The sequence below is a fragment of the Microtus oregoni genome, unplaced genomic scaffold (genome assembly GCF_018167655.1).
Source record: "Microtus oregoni isolate MIOR12 unplaced genomic scaffold, Mior012 000009F_ref0000495, whole genome shotgun sequence".
NCBI lineage: Eukaryota > Metazoa > Chordata > Mammalia > Rodentia > Cricetidae > Microtus > Microtus oregoni.
Window position 1 is genome coordinate 15641076 of NW_024543068.1, and position 22430 is coordinate 15663505.

The window sequence follows — 22430 nt, forward strand, 5'->3', positions numbered from 1 at the left end:
TATAAAAAGATGGGTTCAAGACTGGCTTCTGCCATAGCCTAGACAAACAACAACAACAACAAAAATCTCTGGCTGTGGTCTCAGCTAGCTGATAAGCTTTTTGTACCCCATGGAGATTTTTATTTTATTTTCCCTGGACTCTGGTTTCTGGAATTAAGTTTGCTTCTGGTTTATTAGTCTTTGGTGGTCTGTCCCTATCTTTGTGCGACCCCCCCCCCCCCCCGAACCCAACAAGTTCGATATCTGACTCCTGCGGATGGCCCCTGATCCTCACACGTGAAATGCAGCGGCACATAAATAAAAATTGAAAAAAAAAAAATCAGGGACCTCAAGTTAGCTCTAGACACATTAGCAAGTCATTACCCTGTCTGGTTTCTTTGCATGCAAACCTGTGCATCCGAGTCTAAATTTCCCTCCAGATGTAATCGAGTTAAGCTGAAAAGTTCAAGTTCCAGCAGTGTTTATTCCCATCTAGGACTTGGTTTCTAACAAACCTAAAGGGCGCCGGCTAGTGACTACTTAAGTTAGTAGAACTCAAAATGTAAAACCTTAAAAAAAAAAAAAAAGCCCAGAGAGGTGCCATACCCCACAATGCCACACGGTGGCACTATCGACTATTGTCTCACAGTATTGCTGGGCCAGTTCCTTTATGAAGCAGCTTTGGCCACCTTGTACATAAAATGTGCACAGGGACAACAGTGAGGCTCAGTAATTCATCAAATCATACTGGCTTGTTAAATATCAAATAAAAAAATCTTTAAATTACTGTTGCTTCAGATAAGGCTGAAATCTCATAACCAAACAGTAAGTTGATGTTTAAACTAAAACTTGCCCTCCCACGCCCCACAAAAGCAAAATTATTTAAAATCAAGGTAGAAAAAATTGAAAACTCAAAGGAAGGTCTTTCAGCATCAGATGAGCAACGCCACGCTGTGCTAATCAGCCTACACATCTGTGTGCACAACCAAGGCCGTTCCCTCTGTGAGGTGGGAGGCGGAGGGAATGAATGGGGTATTAAGAGTCTGGGACCATTTGTTAACCTGCGAGAACTTAAAGCTGTGATCAGTAATAAAGGCTGTGCCGGTGAGCCTGCAGTCAGTGGCTTTACCGTGACTGTTTTTTTTTTTTCTCAAAAATATTATTAGTGTCATTCTTGGCAGGGGTATTTTTCCTTTCCCACACATGTACAACAGTAGACATGATTCCATGCTCTCAGTACACATGTACACAGTAGACGTGATTCCATGTTCAGTACACATGTACAACAGTAGATGTGATTCTCTGGTGCGTTGTTCTACTGACACCAGTATTACATGGTTATTTTAGCTACGTGGGAAATTTGTAAAAATGAAGAATTCCCCCCATTCCATTGCTTGGTCCAGAAAACTAAGATTTGATGCACATCCATGTGTGACAGTGCACGAAGTGTTTCCCGTTGTTCTCTAGTGATCATATCCTACACATTCCCATGTCTTTTAAATGCTTCCTAACAATCAATAACTGCTCCTTTTTGGTGGTAGCCTCTCTTTTTAAATAATTTTATGTATTTATTTTGAGATAGGGTCTCCCTATGTACTCCCAGCTGTCCTGGAATACTCTATGTGGACCAAGCTGGCCTTGAACTCAGAGATCTGTCCGTCTCTACCTCCCGAGTGTTGAGGTTAAAAAATGGTGTCATTACTTCCAGCCTCTTTTTAAATTTTATTATTTTTTAAAATTATGTGTGTGTGTGAGGTGTGTTTATGTGCCTCTCTCTTTCTCTCACAACACACACACACACACACACACACACACAGTGCAGTGCCTGCCATGACCATAAGAGGGCATCAAATTCCCCTGGAGCTAGAATTTATTAGCCTGATGGGGGTTCTGGGAATCCAACTCTGTTTTTCAACAGTAGCCTGTGCTCTTAACCTCTGAGCCCTTCTCCAACCACCATCGTTCTTAACAATTTTAAATAGCATAAAGCTTATATATTTATGATGAACAATATGTTTGTAGAATTTGTGACAGGTTAAATCAGATTAGTAAATGTATGTTCTGCCACATACATGTAAGGTGAAGACAGTTAACATACTCAATGATTTTCAAGTTTAAAATATATCATTATTAATTAATATTCACCCTGCTTTACATTATATTGCTTGTTTTTTTTTCTTACAGAAATCTTGTGTGCTTTGACCATTATCTCCCTGATTCTCCCAGGCCCAATGCTCCCAGTCCGGATCCTCCCAGCTCTCAGCCCCATCCTCCCAGCCCCCAGGCTGATCCTCCCAGCCCCCAACCCTGCTCCTCCCCAGCTCCCAGTCCTGCTCGTCCCAGCCCCTAGCCTCTTATCATTTTACTGTTTCATGAATTGAACTATTTCAGGGTCCACATGTAACTGAGATCATGTAGGTATGTCTTTCAGAGTCTAACACTTTTATACTGAGAAATCTGTACATTTTAATGTAGAAACTACTAAACAGATCAAGATGAGGAAAATAGTTACTCCTAACCCCTTATCTAGATGAAGATGGCTGCCATTCACATTCCAGGGTGTTTCTTTTACTAATATCGATGAACATTATTTTCCATAAAACTAGGAATATATTTCCTCCAGATTTGTTGAATTTAAAATTATGATAGTGTGGTCATGTTTTCACTCTGCGTGATTATTTCCCCAGGCATTATATCTTCTCTATGATTAATTATAATGGTGACTCCTTCACCAGCCTCTCCCTCCATTTCCCTGAACCTATTTGACTGGAAGGCTCACAGGAAGGCCTTGCAAGCCTAGTGTGCCATTTCACAGAGAGCTGTGCCGGGGGCTGGCTCTGCCGGGGGCTGGCTCTGTTGTGAGTCTGTTTGAAAGGCTCTGATGACTGCTAAGATGGGACTCTCCAGGGAATGAACAAATGAGACAGCTCTTGTCACCTGTTCCTTCCCTGAACCCAGGTCTTCAAGAGAGAGAGGAGAAAGGAGGGGACACTTGCTATCACTAATTGTCAGCAGACAAGGATGAACACACTATCCTTTGCAATGAGATCCGTAAGTACTGTCCAGAGACCACTTGCTCCATCTACAGCCGTGGTTCTCAGCCTTCCTAACACTGCGACACTTTAATACAGTTCCTCATGTCGTGGTGACTGTAATTTTGCTACTGCTGTGAATCACGATGTAAATATCTGAGATGCAGGATATCCGATAGGTAACCTGATGGAGGAAGGTCATTGGTTAAATAAAAAGAAAACTGCTTGGCCCTCATTGGTTAGAAGATAGGTGGGAGGAGTAAACAGAACAGAACGCTGGGAGGAAGAGGAAGTGAGCTCAGACTCTACAGCTCTCCTCTCGGGAGCAGACGCCTCAGAGATATGCCATGCCCCGCTCCCGCAATGAAGCTCCGACCCAGGATGGACGTAGGCTAGAATCTTCCCCGTAAGACCGGTGCTCACAGATTAGAGATGGGTTGATCGGTATATCAGAATTAGCCAGCAAGGGCTAGAGCTAAAGGGCCAAGCAGTGTTTAAATGAATACAATTTGTGTGTTGTTATTTCGGAGCATAAGCTAGCCATGTGGGCAGCCGGGGTGCTGGGGACGCAGCCCCGCCACTCTTATCACTACAGGTAACCCCTGTGAAAGAACTGTTTAACTCCAAGGGGTCACGACCCATAGTTTGAGAACCACTGATCTACAGAAACCCAATTGTCTACACCTGTCTTTTGGGAATAGTGGAATAAGTAGGGAAGTACCTCACTGGACCCATCCCTCCTCAGCCAGGAATCTGAGCCAGTGGTGTCCGTGTGTCCCCAAACTTCTGTTTCATCGCCCTGCCGCACTCTCCCAAAACATGTGCTTCCGGTCGCGGTCCACAGGAGCAGAGTATCTGAATTCAGAGCTGGATGCTCCTTCCCTGCGGTGACGACGTGTGGGGAGGGAGGGACACGCTGTTGACTGTGTTAGAAATGATCAGTGTCTGCTTGAGGGATTTAAGAACCGAAGGACTCATTTAAGATGGTTCCCAGCACACCCTGCGAGTGGGAATGTAAATCAGCTCGGAGCCTGTGAAAATCAGCTTGCAGCTGATTTTCTCAGGAAACTGAAAAGCAGAGCTAAGGCACGGCCCAGGCAGCTTGCACACCACGTTTATGGCAGCGTTATTCACTGGAGCCGAGTCAGCTACCTGTCCATCAACAGGGGAATGGACAGAGTGTTGACTGTGCACACAACAGAATTCAATTTGACCATAGACAAAAGTAGGTCATTTTTAGGGCTAGAGAGATGGTTCAGTAGGCAAAAGCATTTGTCATGAAAATATAAACCCACATAAAGGTGGAAAACAGGTTTCATGAAGTTGTCCTCTGACCTCCACGTACACACACACACACACACACGATAGTAAATACCTCTAAAAATTTACATCATTTGCTGAAAAGCTTAAACAAATATAGACATGTTGTGTTTTTTTTATTTGTGGAGATTACATTTTATATAGCTATGTCATAAAGCTATGTGTGGTAACATATACATTTAAACACACACAGATGACACGAAGGCAGAAGGGTGATTGGGGGAGAAAAACTAGAGAGGAGAGAAGACTGAAGAGAAGAGAAGGCGGGGATGGATGTGGTTAAAAGTAGACGTTACACTTGAATACAGACGTTATGAAGCCCATCACTATGAACCATGAATATATGCCAACATAAATTACAATAAGATGTTTCCTAAAAGAACTAAGGGGAGGTGGCATTCACTTGCTAAGCTGAATTTTAGGATGAATGGTGATAATTAGGTACTAGACTGTGCAAAGTATAAACCATGCATCACGTCCCTTACTTCGTCTGGGAGGCCAGAGGTACCGTGTTACTAGCCTTGATTTTCACAGGAGGGATCTGGGATACAGGTTAACTTGCCTATAAGCATCAACCAGAATTCAAATTCAAGTCCTCATTCTCTTATTGGTCCTCCCTTACTCTCTCCTTCTTTCTCTTCATCTCTTTCCTTTTTCCTGCCTTCCTTATTTTTTACTTTTAATTTAATTTTAATCTTTTGAGACCAACTCTAGGTTAGCTCCAGTCAACACCCACTACATTCTAAGGTGCTGCTAAAGGTGGAAACCGAGAAAAAGAAATATGGCCACTGGGTGCTAAATAGCACGCTTTGGGCATCGTGTCTTGTTTAACATTACCACATCCATAAAAAGTATGTTCCACTACTACATAAATGAGGAAACAGCTTCAAAAATTTGTCTTGCCATTTTCTTCAGTGAGGTAGCCAGGAGAAAGGTGCCCATGATCCCGTAAGCAACTCCAATGAGGTTCAGTGAGATCTCACACACACACTCACAAACATCACACACACACAACTCACAAACATGATTGTAGGCAAAGACCAGTTAGGAGTGGGAAGGGAACAAGAGACAGTAATGGGGGATGGAAGAGGAAAAAAAATATACAAGTATGAAAGTATCATAATGAAAGATATTGTGTATAATTATGTAATTAATAAAAACAACAGTAAATCTTGTCTTGTACAAAGTCAGATGCTTCTCAGGATACAGTCAGGATATCCCACGATCCGATCTGCCTAGTGCTGAGTGGTCACTGAGTGACACTTGTCTTCTCCCTGCTTGGTTCTAGTCTTTCCAGTGTGGTGGAGAAAAGGTTGCTTTTCTGGGTGACATTTGTCAATTCCAGGCTGAGGAACCTAAGGGTGCCAATAATCTGTCATTTTTACCCCAAAGACCTGCTCTAAACCTCCTAGTGGTTCAGGGAGGTTGGCGAGCCCACGAGCTCCGCCGTTTGCCTGTCTGTTCTCCATTGCTGGGGTTTCGGGCACACACAGCCAAATCTAGCTTTTTCGCGAGGGATTGCTTGTGGAGCAAGCATTCCTACCCACTGGACCATTTCCTTGACCCTGTGATAACCCTGGTTTGCTAAACAAAACCCAGACTTCCTAGGTGTGTAGCCAAGTCAGCCATCAGGTGTGACTGCGTCCAGATAGGCGACTAGCTGCGAACCAGGTATTCTGAGATGCCAGAAAGCTGTAAGGAACAAGTCAGACCGGTTCCTGTCCCTGATGGCAAACACCTTCGTCATTAAATAATTTCAAATGATCAATTAAATAATTATTAATATGAATCAAATAATGACAAAGCCCTCTGCAATCCTGTGTCAGGTTTCGAGCGTTCTTTCTTATCCTTTCATGCCATCACCATGGGCTCACTGTCCCACGATTTCCCACCCCTCTCCATCCCTTCCCCCTTTCCTGCTCCACCCTACACCTCTCTGGGACCAGTTCTGTTTCTGCACCTACCATTAATCTCTGCCAGGCAACTCTTGTCTAAAGAATCTCCCCTGGTTTGAATTCCTAGCACTCATCCATTCAACAAATATTTACAGGTGACTTGAGAGGCTCTTCACGGGATCTTAAGCACATGTGTTAAACATTTAAATTGTGCAGGGAGTTAGCTTCCTTATTCTTCCAGGACCAAGGATTGTTCTCATCTGCTTTCTTGGAAAAGAGCATGCATAAGTAGAGAAACAAAATGACAATTAAAAGTCCCAATTACTCATAATCCTACTACTTGAAGACCCACAGCTAACATTTTTCTTTCTTGTGTTTCTTTCTTTTTAAAAATATTCTTAAAAATAAAAAGCCAGGTGTGGAAGTGCACATCTTTAATCCCAGCACTCAGGAGGCAGAGGCAGGCGGATCTCTGGGAGTCTGAAGCCAGCCTACAAAGTGAGTTCCACAGTGGCTGAAGCTACTGTGAAAACACTTGTCTTGAAAACCAAAACCAAACAAAAGTTCTATGTGTGTGAGTGTGTTGTCCATATGTGTGTATGCACATACTTCATGTGCATTCCTGGTGCCCATGGAGACCAGCAGAGCATGTCAGTTCCCCTGATGCTGGAGTTACAGATGTTTGTGCGCTGTCCTGGGGATGCAACCTGGGTCTTTAGAAAGAGCAGCCAACTCTTGACCACTGAGAATTTACTTCTGGGACTCCATCTTTGGGGCCTCCTGGATGCTCTTTTGGACAGTACCATCTCACCTCTTTCCTAAGACCTTAAATGTGCACAGTCTACATTTACAGTGTAGTCGCTGTTCTGGTGGGAGCTTCACCCGAGCCCAGCCCCCCTACTCAAAGAGTCTGTAATGTTTGGGTGGAAGTTCGCCCCCAAGCCCCTCCCCCCATGTCTCTCCAAACCTGCTCCATCTTAAACTGCCCCTAGAAAACAAATACGTGGTTTTCGGTCTTCCTTTTCTATGTTCTCTCTGGGGGGCTGGAAAAATCATCCGGGAGCGTTTGTATCCCTTAAACCTGGGCTTTTTCTAATTCGGTTTGATTTGGTCTGATTTGGATTGTTGTGTCAGCGGAGAAGCTCATCTGGGTACAGCAACTTTTTACCCACAGTCACCAGCAAAACCACCTGATGTCCAACTTAGAACACAGGAGGCCTATCCCTCCGCTCCTCACTTCCGGGAGGAGGACGCAGCAGTGTTTAACCACTGCCCAAGGTCATGTAAGCTGCCAGGCTATTTTTCCAAATTGCTCGTTTGCCTAATAATAAACCTCAAACTAACATTAAAACAAAGTAATAGTCTGGCTGGACACGGAGGCACATGCCTGTAATCCTAGTACTCAGGCAGATGAGGCAGCAAGATGGTGTGAGGCCAGCCTGGGCTACATAGTGAGACCTTGTCTCAAAAACACAAACACACAGTGAAGAACTAACTCTTGCTAAATAGATCACACTATTCCTGCCTTGGAAAAGGCAATACAGTTTAGTAGCTATCAGGCCGGATTCCTCAGTACTGGCTTGTTTTGAAATAGGGAAGTTGAAAGCACGGAAGATGAGTAACAAAAGGACATAGTATAGGTCGGCCCTTGCCCAAGACTCTGCTTTAGCCCTTGGTGTGATCTACGTGGCCGTCACCAGGGTCCTAGAAACAGCCAGCTCCACAAGGCAAGCGCGTACCAGTTGGTTCTGCAAGACTTCCCCAGCCTGCGGTAGCCCCCCTAGGTGATCTCCCTTTCGGAATTCTAACAACTTCTTCTCACAGAGACGCGTGCAGTCTTCAGCAAGGCCAGCAGCGCGATCCGAAGAGTCCTTCCATCGCGTGCCATAAGGTTCCGGGGCGTGTGTGTGTGCATGGAGGCGGGAGAGGACGGAAGCTGGTCCCCAGGGCCGGCCAGGGCAGAAGCAGCTCCAAGACCTTGGCCATCTGAACCTGGAACTGGCGCAGCCCGTAGGACTAGGCTTGCAGACAAAGAGAGCAGGGTCCGTAGCGGGCTCCACAGTCCGAGCGCACGTTCAGCCTCACCTTTGGGAGCCACCCAATGAGGCCTCAGCCTCTCCCAGGAAACGGACAGCAGCGGCGGGCCAATGGGAGGACGGACTGGCGAAGGGGGCGGGCCTGTCCCGGAGGCCCCGCCCCCGGGTCCGCAGGGTTGGGGCGGAGCCAGGCTCGCGTCAGGTGGTCCCGGGAGTGCGGGGAGGCGGGGCGCGCGGGGCGGGGCGGGGAGGGAGCGGCCAGCGGGCGGCGGGCACGGGCGGCACGAGCAGGTGGGAGCCGCGGAGGGGCGAGGCCGCCCGCGAGGGCGCCAGGCGGCGGGCACTGCGCCGCTCCCCTGTCCGCGGTGCGCGCTCGCGGGTGCGCACCGGGCGTCCGCGGCTCTCGCGCACCCCGCCTGCCCGGGCCCTACCTGCGGCGGCCGTCGGGGGCGCGGAGCCCCCAGCGCTGCCGAGCCGCATGAACAATAGGCGGCGGCGGCTCCTGCGGGCGGCCGCCCCGCACCCTATGGACCGGCCGCTCTATGGAGTCCTCCAGATCGCTTCTCGGCTGCCTGGCGAGCGCCGCTGCTGCCCCGCCGGGGGAGGATGCCACGGGCACGGGAGCCGAGGAGGAGGAGGATGAGGAGGAGGCGGCGGCCGCCGAGCTGGGCTCCCACGCCGCGCTGCCCTACTGGACGGCTGTATTCGAGTACGAGGCGGCGGGCGAGGACGAGCTGACCCTGCGGCTAGGCGATGTGGTAGAGGTGCTGTCCAAGGACTCGCAGGTGTCCGGCGACGAGGGCTGGTGGACCGGACAGCTGAACCAGCGGGTGGGCATCTTCCCCAGCAACTACGTGACTCCGCGCAGCGCCTTCTCCAGCCGCTGCCAGCCCGGCGCCGAGGACCCCAGTTGCTACCCGCCCATTCAGCGTAAGGAGAAGGCGGCACCGAAGCCCGGTGGAGAGGGAAGGGGAGGGTGAGGCCTGGGATGGGCGAGGAGAGGTCAGAGGTGGGGAGCGATTGGCCGGGGCGCGGGTGGGTGTGAGGGCTGCAGGGGTTTTAGCTGGTGCCACCGAGAAGCTCCAGAGCCGCAGGCCCTGCCTGGAACTTCTTCACCTTCACCTGACTCGCTCTAGTAGCAACTCCTGAAACCCCAATCCCTTCCCCCCTCCTTGTGCCCCTCCAGATCTGGAAGGGTTTCTGGAGAGCCGGTGGTTACTAATGTCACCAGTAACCTTAGTCCCCCAACCAACGACCTGGCGGACCTCTTCTGTCGCTTGTCCCCGCCTCTTAAAGGTATTTGTCCTGAGAGCAGTGGAGGTGTCTACCGCCTGCCTGGGCAGGCTCACAAGTCCCGGAAGCATGTAAGAAGGAACTCAAGAGTCAGGTGCCTTTGAAATCTCGTGTTCGTTTCTTGGGTTCTCGTACTGTATCTCAAAGTTGTTCCTTGAGAAGTCTCACCAAATAATATGTTAGGAAAGGTGTGTGTGTGGGGTGGGGGGGGAGGGCGCAAAGCCATGAGTGGAGAAATAATTAGAAAAAGTATGTCTGTCTCGTGGGAGTTCAGGATCACCAGGTACAGTGCCCAAGTTCCTATACCTTACAGCCATACAGTTCAGGAACACATTTTTTTTTCACCCAAAATCCTTGCCTATATTTGGAATTGGCTAAATCTCGGGAGGGGGGTGGCGGGGAGGGCCCAGAGTTCCCTCCCAGGGCCTTTCTCCCTGTGTCCTGGTTTTCATCAGTTTCCCAGGGACCCCCTGTTCCATGCCCCTTACGAAATTTCCTTTGCTATTTTTCAAAGGAGTTAAATTGCCATTGTAATTCCTTAATCACTTATATATACTTGGTTATTTTAGAAAAAAGTGAATCTCTCCAAGTGCAGTTTATAGAATTTGAAAGTTTCCATAGTTCCAATTAGAAGACGTTCTTACTACATACTTAGTAGTTAGTTCCTTATTTTATGTACTTTGCATCCACCTTGTTTGGTTTTTTTTTTTTTGTCACTACAAAGGGCTAATTTTGATACTTAGTTTTAAAATTTTCATCTGCAGTAGTTAATCTTTCTGTTATTTTTACAGGAACAATTGCATTAAGATGAGTTTTAAATATAATTGCAGCTTTTTTTCTCCTTTCCTTTTGGCCCTTTGACTGTCAAATTGTTTAGCTCTCTAGTTCTCCTTAGATCTGTCCCCCCATTTCCTTCCAAGTTTCTTGTTTATACATTTTGAAATGTACAATGCCTAGAAATGGCAAGTCACTTTAGAATGTTTCTGGTTGCTAGGTATTTCTGGCATATTTGGTAACACTGGTGAGACAAAGACCAATCAAAGTTGTTTGGAATTACTGTTGGAGACAAACTTGGCCATACGTTGAAAGAGGTTTTGAGGTTTTGAGGCTCTTTGTGGGTGGAGTTCTGTGACATTGTTTTTAGGGACAGCTAACGTGAGAGTGTACAAGTTATGTGAGGTTCACAAGCAGCCGCTCAGGTTCCTCAACAGCTTTGCTCCTGGGGGTCACAGCAGTCAGGAGCCAATATGACTTGGGTTAAAGGAACCTTTCCACTGAGTGCCAGACTTGTCAACAGCTTGCTGCATTCAGAGACGATTCCCTGGAATGTGGTCAGGACTCACCTTATTGGAATAGACGGTACCTTGGGTAGAGTGATTCCTAAGTCTGGAACCCAGATGGGAGGACCCTGTGCTTGGGGAAAGACTCATTTGAGGAGATTGGCATTGAAAGTTGTGGCAAGTGCTCTGGCTTGGCCTTGCAGTATGCTTGACAGTTCACGAAGCTCCAGTCGAAAGCTCGTTCTTGAGTGCGTGGAGAGTGGGGGCTACTATGTTAAGAGTCAAGGAATGGAAGGATGGAGGAGGCGCTCCTGAGCACACCAGGTAGACTGCGAAGTGAATGTGAAATTTCCGTCAGTGCTTTGAAAAGGTCGGAATGTCTCGCCTGGGAGCTCTGTCCACCAGTTGAGTTAGTGTCACTCAGAAAACAAAGATGATTGACAAAGCCTGTCCCCCAGGACTTGGAATAGTAAAGCCACTGATGATTCTTCCCCAGAGTTACCCTTTTAAACTTCCCCTCTGGGGCATATAGCATGTGATATGTTCAGGATTGCGAATGGAATACCTATGCCCAGTCAAGCAGTGAGAGCCAGCTTTAGTTTTACAGTGTTGTTTTCAAGTGAAAGTTTTGCTTCAAGCTTTATTCAATACAGAAGGAGAAATTAATCTTTTATCAAAGAAAAATATGCTAGGGATAATATAAGCCATTTTATATTGTGCTCTTATCCTGCCACTGTAGGTACCAGGGCTTGGCTCTCCATGAATGACAAATCTGTATAACCTCGGAGATCTCTCATCCTCTGTTTTGTAATAGGTGAAACATGTAAGCTGCAGTTGGTCACCTGGGAGATGCATAACTATTGAAATGTTTCTTTAGGGTGCTGTCAGGCTGTTTGCAGCACAGCACTGAGAGCACTGTTTGTTAAGTTCCGGTTGTTTTCCCTGAATTCACTACCAGTGTAAGGATGGATTTTTAGATAAGCTTAAGATTTGTGTGTGTGTGTGTGTACATGTGTTTGTGTGTGTGTACATGTGTGTGTGCAGATACATGTACCCATGCACACTTGTACCATGAATGGAGGATGCTGGGAGTCTTCTAAAGATGTCTGCCTTGAGACTGTCTCTTACTGAACTTGGAGCATTTTCAACTAGACTGGCGGCCGTAAGTCCTAGCAAGCCTCACCTTTCTGTCCCCTGCCCTAGCATATTTTAACTTTCCTTTTTGAAACAGGATCTCAGCATGTAGCTCAAGCTGTCCTTGAACTTATGGTCCTCCTGCATCTACTTCCTGAGTGCTGGGATTACAGCTATGTATTACACCCCTGGCTCTGTGTAGAAGAATTTAAAATTAACAAAATATACCATTCCCTCGCCCCCCAAGCCCATGAGGTAGTTTGACTGGTTCAGTCGGTCTCCAAGAATACATTCTAGAGGAAATAACATCCTGACTCCAACATGAAATAGGGTTCTGTTGATATTCCTAGAAATAGCCTCCCACAGAAAATTAAAAAAAAAAAAGTGTACTGAAGGCAAGTTGACCTGATTCTTGCTTAAAACCAGGTCTTGACTGGAGCAGAGAAGGAAAGGAGAGCCCGCAAGTTCTCTGAAGCTGAAGATCTGTCCCTGGAAGCCCATTGGAAGGGACTTCTCTGCAGGGAAAGAAGAAGACAGTCCTTTGTTATCTTCTATACTTTTCTTACAGGCTGGCTTTCTTATGTCTCTTGACTTAGTAGGGAAAAGCTGAGGTCCTAGCTTCTGCCCCAAGAGAGGTCACTGCTTCCCCGCTAGCCTTTGTGGGCAGTGCTGCTGGAGGAGCTGTCCTTTCAGCACCCAAGACCAGAGTCCCATCTTTTGCACCCTCTGGTAAACATTGAGCACCTACTGTGTGTTGACAAGTATGCTTCAGAGCCCAGGGTGCACATAAGGGAAATAGTATAGTTTATTAGTTCAAAGACTTGGTTGAAGAAATAAGGCAATCAATACAGTTTATTGATGAGGCACAGAGTTTTTCACTAGAGTAAGGACTGGTAGGAAAAAAAAAATAAAAAGAATATTCCTTGCTGCCAAAGACCAAGTAGACACATATCTTTCAAAGGGGTTTCTAAATCTCTCTTTAATGTTGGCATGTTTTCTCATTCATGTGAATGACATCAGGCAAAAGTTAGTAATTAGTCAGGATTCATTTTTAGGACTCAGAAACAGAAGCTATTTTAAGCAAGAAATAGATTCAGCACAGGAAATTGGGTGCTTGGAGAATTCTTGGGAGGGCTTGGAGAAGCCACTCTTAAGGGGAGCATTCTGGGCGCTGCAGAGCTGACCCAGCAAGCAAGTTGGCACTGTTTTTACCAATGAAATTTAGCATTTGGAGCTGCTGTTGGAGATGGCAGCTTCCGGGATATCCTGTTGTATCTGCAGCCTGGAGACTCGGCAGCCACTTCACTAGAGAACATTCATTTGCACAGCTGTAGAGCTAGTGACTGGACACCGGCATGCTGCTGCAGACAGCCACACCTGCCAGGGGAGGCAGCCAGAAGATGGTCTCCACCTTTAGGCTTTGCCAATCTTGTGTGTCCCTTAATTCACATCCAGTACCTTTGCCATAAGGGATCCTGGGTTTTGTAGGGTTTTTTTTTAGCTTTCTAGCCTCTCATACTAAGAGGGTCAGGTGCTGGAAGGATATTGGGATGGGTGTCAATTGCTAGCTTCTGCCATGTCATTTATTCTTCAGGGGGACCCCCCCCCCCCATACCCCAAGAGGCAATAGCTTTTCCCTCTTTTCTTTATTTCGTGGTATCAGGGACTAAACCCAGGACTATACAAATGCTAAGAGTGGACTTTCCCAGGGAACTCCGTTGCATCCCCAAGGGGTTAAGTTAGCCTTATGGAACTTTGAGGGTCCAGATAGACTCTGCTTCATGAGTACGTAAAGACCATTCATCTTCTCCTGAGAGTTTTCTTTGTGCAGACTGACAGCTGCTTTGCAAAATACAAGTAGAGAGAAAATGAGAAGAATTAAGATTAAGTAAAAACAAAAATTTGAGCCTCATCAGCTTCCAAGTGAGCAGTGGAGTGTGATGGGGCAGGCCACATCAGGGAGAACAGCCATCCAGTTTGCTCTTGCCGAACTCTAGAAATACATCTTTGTCTTCCTGGGTTTGTTTGTTGCTTGGTTTATCTGTCTGTCTGCTTGTTTATTTTGGTGGAGTGTGGTTATTCTCTCAGAAACCCTGCCCACCCCTTTTCCACCCCTTTCAAACAGATATAAATTTGTTTGCTGGTCACCCACTAAATATTTGTCACAGAGCACGCAATGGTGGCAGGCAGAATCTCTGCCCTGTGGCTCTCATCGTGTCACAATGATAAGAGTGGACGAGTAATTAAATAGCCATACTCTTGACGAGTCTTGTGGAATGGAGGATGCTGCAAAGGTGTTTAGTGGGAACTTGCCCTCATTTGGTCTTAAGGTTTCTCTGTAAAATGGACGTTTCAGTTCAAACGTGAGGGTGAATCTAAAGAGAACAGAGAACAGGTTTCAGGAGAGACGTGAAACAGCGGTATGCTCGTTCTTTTTTTGCATTTTTAATTTTTTTATTTAAATAACATTTTTTTCCCATTTATTTTACATACCAACCAATCTCCCCTCCCTCCTCTCCTGCTCAGTTAGTTTTCAATAGTCTATCTAGCCCAACATTTATAATCACTGGTGGCCACTGTTATCTGTCTTTTCTAACTGGTACCTAAGGTATAATTAATCAGATTCCTTAGGCTCAGATTCTAGATCTTGGAAGCACAATGAGTGGTTGAAGTGACTGTCGAGGATGGGCCTGAGGCTCTGAGGTCTGCTGGAGTGAGATGTTTTCCACGAGGCTCCTTTCCTGGACGTCTCAGGAACCAGATCCCGATAGAACCAAGTCCTGGAAGTCTTTCACGTGGACTCAGTTCTTCCGTGTTCAGGACCTCTGAGGCTCAGCAGGTCTGCATCACTCACTGCCAGGGCCTCCTTAGTGGTTCTTCCTTTCGAGACAGGGTTTAGAGCAGGCTCACCTCAAACAGGCTAGGAGCTTAGGTTGACCTTGAACTCCTGATCCTCCTGTCTCAATCTCCTGAGTGCAGGGTTGTTGGCCTGCGCCACCACACTGTTTTATGCAGTGCTGTGGATTAAACCCTGAGCTTCATGCACGTCAGGTTCTACCCACTGAGCTGCACTCTGGTCCCTTAGTGGCTCTTTGCTCCAGACTTCCTTTCCCATTATGTTGTTCATGGCTGACAGAGATGGTATCCTTTCTAAGCCACAGAACTCCCTTTCTTAAGGGTACATGAGTACTTTTAAGCCCTTCAGAATTGCTTGAAAGTTTCTTGCCATCTGGTTACTCCCAACAAGGCTTAAACCTCTTATCCCAGTACAACAGTCTAGCTACTGCGGACTCCCTAATGTCCTCCAGGTGTCGCGTGCTTTTATGTCACCATGCCCTCCTCTCCACCTAGATTGTCCTTTACCCTGTCTGTGATGTGATGAGAGTCCCTCTCTACTCTTTCTCTAGGCCTTTCTTCACATGTCCCTTTTCCGTTCACCCCTGCCCCCATCCTGCTGTGGGAGTTAGTTAGTGCCCTTCTTTATCCGGTGATCCTGTTTCTCCAAATGCTGTTTACAAACTAAACTGTAGCTGCTGTGTGTCTGCTTAGCCCTGGGTTGTGTGCCTCCCACCACCAAGAACAAATGAACCAAAGCAATTTTCAAAATAGGTCACCCCAGTATTCTCTTGAGTTAAAGTGGGGTGGTCTTGGTACAAGAGTCTCCCGATTTTCCAAGTAGGATTTATGTTACAGTAAACACCTATCAAATGTCTGCTATTTGGTAGTCACTAAGAATAATGCACATATTAACCACTATCTCCACTGCTTATGTAGTTTACAGTGGGGAGACAGGGAGGTCCCGCTTTCCTACTGTGGCTGTGTTTGCCTATCCAGTGGAAGTATGGTTCAAAGGATATGGTTGACTTCCTGTTTTCTTCTTTCTCAGTGTTAGAGATTGATTTTGCGGAGCTAACCCTGGAGGAGATCATCGGCATTGGGGGCTTTGGGAAAGTTTACCGTGCTTTCTGGGTAGGCGACGAGGTCGCCGTGAAAGCAGCTCGCCATGACCCCGATGAGGACATCAGCCAGACCATAGAGAATGTTCGCCAAGAGGCCAAGCTCTTTGCCATGCTGAAGCACCCGAACATCATCGCCCTCAGAGGGGTGTGCTTGAAGGAACCCAACCTCTGCTTGGTCATGGAGTTTGCTCGTGGAGGGCCTTTGAACAGAGTGCTGTCTGGGAAGAGGATTCCCCCAGATATCCTGGTGAACTGGGCTGTACAGATTGCTAGAGGGATGAACTACCTGCACGATGAGGCAATTGTCCCCATCATCCACCGAGACCTTAAGTCCAGCAACAGTGAGTATGGGGAGCTGGGCTGGGTTGGGTGTGGAGAGCAGCCACCCCCGTGCTCTGTGGCTTTAGTAAATGTGGGTTTCATGGAGTGGCAGTGTGGGGAGAGAGGAATGGGGCACCTGAGGGGTTTGTGAACTGATAATTAGCAGGGAGCGTTGTCAGTGTTGGATTGAGATATGCAGAAATAGATTTCTTTTCCTATTTGTGGGAAATGTGTGTGTAATCCCCCAAAGGAGGATCTCCCCTTTCTGGAGCAGCAAAAAAGCAAACCCTTTTATTTTTTATTTTTTTGTATTTATTTATTTATTATGTATACAATAGTCTGTCTGTATGCCTGAAGGCCGGAAGAGGGCGCCAGACCTCTCCACAGATGGTTGTGAGCCACCATGTGGTTGCTGGGAATTAAACTCAGGACCTTTGGAAGAGCAGGCAATGCTCTTAACCACTGAGCCATCTCTCCAGCCCAAAGCAAACCCTTTTAGCCTGCCTGCATTTCTACCTCCACTTCTCAGCCACAGGAGAGAGGGAACCATCAGAAGAAGAGGTGTGTGTTTAACTGAGACCCAGTGCAGGTGGCAGTGTCAATTGGAGAGCATGACCTGACTGGTGGTGTTTTAGACCTCCTGTTAGCCCAGGGGTGCTATTAATTAATTCCATAACTAGTGTGCAATTGCAGGGAACTGGGAAGTAACTGTGTATTAAATACACAGACTCCATAAACTGGCTGTAAAGTCAGTGTTAGGTATAATTAAATGATAAGTTGGTGGAGACTCAAGTCTTGCACGTGGGCTGGCAGAACAGCTAGGGATAATTTTCCTGGTGCTCTCACTTGTTCAGGCTGACTGCAGAGAGGATACGTGCGATTAATGGTATTGCATTTATTTTGAGTAGCCTGCCCCTGAGAGGAGGGTATTTCTCTGCATCTGTGTGCTTTGAGCCCAGAGGTTCTTCAGACTTGGCTTTTTGTTTGTTTGTTTGGTGTGTGTGTGTGTGTGTGTGTGTGTGTGCGCGTGTGTGTGTGTGTGCGCGTGTGTGTGTGTAGAGGGGGAGAGAGAGAGATTATACTTTGTGATTTCTTTAAAGTGATTTTTGTTTCCTTTATCCCTTCTGTCTGTACTCTGCTCCTTTAATAATAGAAGACTTCCTCTTTGTGAGAATATAAACTATTAGGTATAACTTTAATGGTGGGTGTGAAAGATTCGTATTATATGAGATAAAATCTTACCTCCTCCTTTTTCTTTGCTGAGATTTTATGGTTTTCTCATCCCGTCTCCGAAACTCTGCTCTTTAAATAGATTAACTGAATTGAGACTTTGAGTTTCTGACTGTCAGCCCAGAGGTGGTGGGGTCAGAGGCAGATGTGTTGATAGAAAAAGTGAGGTAGAAGCTGAATTGTCTTTAACTTTCTCTATGTCCTTACTATTCTGAGAGAGCTAGGCAGCGTGAAATAACGTTATATAATTTAGCCCATTGAGAAATCTGGGCCAGGGTAATGGAAGTGTAAAACTTTAAACTTTGACCATAATCTGTGCTACGCATAGAAAATTTCCCTTCTACCAGATTACTGTTGTGGAAACAAGGCTTTTGTAAAGGAGACGTTGCCTTGCCAAGTTGTGCTGCTGTAGAAGAAGGCAGGAGATTGCAGGTCTCTTTTCCAGGAAGTGGGGCTCTGCTTCCATCCATCTTTGCAGCCGGGAGCTTTTTGGGAAGGAGTGGACTTCTCAAAGGACTTTGTCAAGATGTATGTGCTACCTACCACCCCGCTGTTGCCAATGTTGGTATAGGCTGTAGATTTGGCTTGTGAACAGTAGTTTGTGGGTGAGTGTTTGCCTGGGAAGGCATTTATCAGTAAGAGCCTCATTGAAGTCATTTCAGAAATAGTCTGCCACCATTTTGCTCATTGCTTCCATTTTGGGAATTGTGATTTCTTCGTGTTTTGTAAACTGGAGACACACTTCTGTTTTGTTTTGTTTTTATTAGGGGTTATGGAAGGTTGGATTTTTGATCACTGTCATATGAGGACAAAATACCAGAAAGTATATGTCAGTTGAGTTTGAACTAGTCAAGAATACGGCTGTCTATATGGAAAAGAGAAAGTAGTGATGGGCATCCAGCTGTTATGAAGTCTTAGTAAAAAGTGATTGATTAAAATGTTTTATTATCTTGGTCATATGTTTCAGCCATTTGGTGTTTACTGGCAATGGGATGTGTATGGGGTAGAGTAACCTTTGTTAGCATGTAATTGTCATTGGGTGTCAGTTGGACTCAGTGTACAAACAGGGTGACAGCAACCGAGAGATACCCTCAATCTACCTTTGAAAAGACGTCTGAGGCTTTCGGGGCTGCTGCACAGTGTATTCAGAGATCCATACTCCCGTTTCTTATGCCATCATCCCAGCACTTGGCTTCCAGCCTCAGTCTCCTTCTGGTCCAGGATGGCCATGAAGGGTACCTATTATTTGATCCAGGTACAGGCCTGAAGGAGGAGGGAAAGCAGAAGCATAGAATGCCTGTTTCCCTTGTTGGGGTCCAAACCCCAACATAAGCTATCTCTCTGGACCTGTGTGGAGGCGCGGGAATAAAGACACAACTCACATGGCTTTGTCGGAAGGGAGATTTTTAGTGATCCCTCATGAAATCTTGAGTTTACATTTTGAAAATTTCTCCATGTTTATTTTCCAAACAGCCTTTATACCAAAATGTAAGCTGAGGGGCAAGTTTATTGGCATCCTGTTTTCTAGGTAACTAGAAATATGTGGCCTGTATAATAAAAGTCTCTGCCCAAGACAGGCATAATCTTATGACCTGTTGCAAAAACACAGGTTTTTATTTTAAAATTATTAAGAGAGTAAATTGTGGGGCAATATTATACAGGCCCCACATTTCTACATGGTATGGCAGCCAGGCTCTCAAGCCATAGCGCACCTGAGGTGGTCAAGTAGCCTTACAGACAGGCTGTCGCCACCTTAACAAAGGGACAGGATGTTGTTTTGCTCCTTCTTTGTAATTTGGAGGATGCCTGGGATAGAGATGCTAATTCAGGCCTATTTGAGAGCTAGCGTACAGAGCAGGAAGATAGGGAGACGTAGAAAGGTGTGGTCAACGGTGCAGAAGTGACTAAAAGCCTTTCGCCCTGTCACCTAGAAAACAAAATGCTAATGAATTTTCCCCTCAGTTTACCTTTTGGTATAAAGGCTGCTTGGAGAATAAACGAGAGAAATTTTCAACATGTGAACTCAGGTTTTCATGAGGGATTAGTAAAAATCTCCCTCCCAATAAAGCCATATGAGTTGTGTCTTTATTCCTGCACCTCCACGCTGGTCCAGAGAGAGATAGTTTATGCCGGGGCTGACATTCCCTCAGCTGAGTCCATGCCCAGTAGCTTCCCAGAGACCCTGTTTAAACCCATGTTCTTACATTAATTGGGCAGAATGTGCTAGCCGAAGGAGGGGCTTCATAATAAAACATTTTAATTAGCCACTTTACTAAGACTTCGTAACAGCTTGATGTCACTAATAATCAAGGCTTGTTACTACAGGTGGGCATAGGTCATGGAAGAAGCAGCCAGCAGCCTTGCTGTGGAGGCTTCATACAGGGAAAACCCTTATCACAGTTGTTTAGTATCACACAGCTGAGGAAGTCAGCCAGGCCCTGAGATGGAAGACCTGGACCTCTTTTAAAAGTAATGGCTTGCATTACTTTACGGTATTACATCAGTGACTTGAACATCACCTCTTAAAAGTACTTGTAAAAAACCACTGCCTATAAAAACGGATCTGTGTCAGCCTAGTTCTTCCCACTGGGGAAGACCAGTTACTTGTTACTAGAGGCACTGGAGAATGATAATCGGTTAAAGGAAATCTCATCTTTTGGGGGTAGTAGGTGGACTTCAGGATATTGTGTGGTGGGTGGTTTGGTATGAAAGCATTCAGCAATATTGCAGTTGAATAGTTCCATGAAAAGCTACAAGGTATGGCTGGTGAGATGGCCCAGTAGGCCATCTGCTCCAAACTGGATGAGCTGAGTTCAGTTCCTGGGACTTGCATGGTGAAAAGAGAAACTGACTCCCAGATGTTGTATACACACACACACAAACACACACACACACACACACACACACACACACACAGAGAGAGAGAGAGAGAGAGAGAGAGAGAGAGAGAGAGAGTAAATAAAGTAAATTATTATTTTTTTAAATTATGAGGTTGGTGATATGTCTCAGTGGTATAGTGCTCACCTAGCATGAACATGCCTTGGGTTCAAGCCCCAGCCCTGCCCAAAATAAAAGTAAAATGAGCCAGGCAGTGGTGGCACACATCTTTAATCCCAGCACTCGGGAGACAGAGGTAGGCATATCTTTGTGGGTTTGAGGCCAGCCTACAAAGCTACAAAGTGAGTTCCAGGACTGTTACAGAGAGAAACCCTGTCTTGAAAAACCAAAAAAAATAACATAAGATGCTATGAAAAAGCTTTAGAAAATATAAGGACTTAGAAGATACTGTTGCTACTTCAGTTTAATTGAATAACTTCTTTCCTTTTCTAAAAAAAAAAAACACAGGGTAAAATAATGTTTCTAGTTTTTTTCTATGTGCATATGAATTTTGAAATGCCTACCTCTAGTATTCTGATAAACACACTGCTTGGTGTGTGCTTTTCTTTCTGGTCCTGTTAATTTGCCTGTTATGTTCCTGGGCCCTAGACTGGTACTTGCCTGCTGCTGTTGTACAGTAGGGTGTCTCACTGTTACTCTGTGGACAGCAGGGTGTCTCCCTGTTACTCCGTGGACAGCAGGGTTCTTACTATTACTCCGTGGACAGCAAGGTGTCTCACTGGTACTCCATGGACAGCAAGGTGTCTCACTGTTACTCTGTGGACAGAGGGTATCTCGCTGTTACTCCGTGGCCAGCAGGGCATCTTACTGTTACTTCATGGACAGCAAGCAGGGTGTCTCACTGTTACTCTGTGGACAGCAGGGTGTCTCACTATTACGTTGTATGGCCCTTTTGTAAGATTTTTAATTTTTTGTATTTATGAATAGTATTGGCCTGTTTGTTGAGTCATATAGCATCCAAATTGTATTCAAGTTTAGTTTACCTCCTGCCTGTGCCTTCAGGAAATCTTAAGGAGGTTGTTGATGTTTGTTTTCAAGCTTTTGAGTTAGAGTCTCCTATAATAGTCTAGGCTGGCCTTGAATTAGCTCTGTAGGCAAGGCTAAGCAACTCATTCTTTTTTTTTAATATTTATTTATTTTGTATACAATATTGTGTCTATGTATATGCCTGCAGGCCAGATCCCATTACAGATGGTTGTGAGCCACCATGTGGTTGCTGAGAATTGAACTCAGGACCTTTGGAAGAGCGGGCAATGCTCTTAACCTCTGAGCCATCTCTTCAGCCCCTAAGCAACTCATTCTTTAATCCTTGCAGAGGTAAATGGAAGTGTACTTGATTTGGGGCTAGGTACACCTGCCCCCCTTTTATATGACAGCTTGACATTCTCCTGAGGTCCTTGCTGGCCCATCTCTGTCTTCCTCCAGAGGGACTTTCTCCCTAGAACAGTTGTCTGTCTTTTGCTACCAGCATGGTTCCAGGGATATGCTGTGGCCCTCAGTATGTGCATATATAGAATGAATGGATGGATGGATGGATGAGTGAATGAATGAATGAGTGGTTACATGAACTGAATTACTCTGGGTTCTTAAAATGTAAATTCCTTTTATTCAAGGATGCCATTCACATCTCACTTGCATAGAGTTTGCTTTTAATTGTCATTGTGATCCCCAGGGCCTTGGCCTTTTCTGTTTGAGCCCACCAGTCTGCTCTGGATGCCTGAGTGTGGCATTAAGCAGTGTTTTCATTCCCATTCTCGAATGTCTCTGCCCCCTGTCTCCATGTCTTCGTAAGTGCCAGCCTGGCTAACTTGCTGCCAAGTGTCTACATGGGAGTCAGCCATTGGCTGCCGGGACCTGCCCGAACAGCTACTACTGCAATGTCACTGGTCGGAAGTACCCGTCTGCTCGGGCCAGCCTCTGCTCCTCAGGCCGACTTGGGGCCCGCTAGCTTGCTGTTCATGCCACCCTGTTTCCATTGTGTTAACTTGGCTGCAGCTTCTCCTGCAGCTCAGAGTTCATGTTCGCCCACCACCACCTGCAGTCCTGTGCCACC

General features: G+C 46.1%; 1 protein-coding gene across 2 annotated transcripts in view; it reads left to right on the forward strand.

Moving 5' to 3' along the window:
• The first annotated feature begins 8507 nt into the window (after nucleotides 1-8507).
• Nucleotides 8508-22430, forward strand: part of Map3k9 (mitogen-activated protein kinase kinase kinase 9) — a 77067-nt gene continuing 63144 nt past the window's right edge. For both annotated transcript variants that reach the window (XM_041658792.1, XM_041658793.1), the window contains exons 1-2: nucleotides 8508-9192; nucleotides 15856-16269. In XM_041658792.1, the coding sequence (XP_041514726.1) occupies nucleotides 8805-9192; nucleotides 15856-16269 (802 nt within the window). In that variant the 5' untranslated portion in view covers nucleotides 8508-8804. The remainder of the gene's footprint in view (nucleotides 9193-15855; nucleotides 16270-22430) is intronic.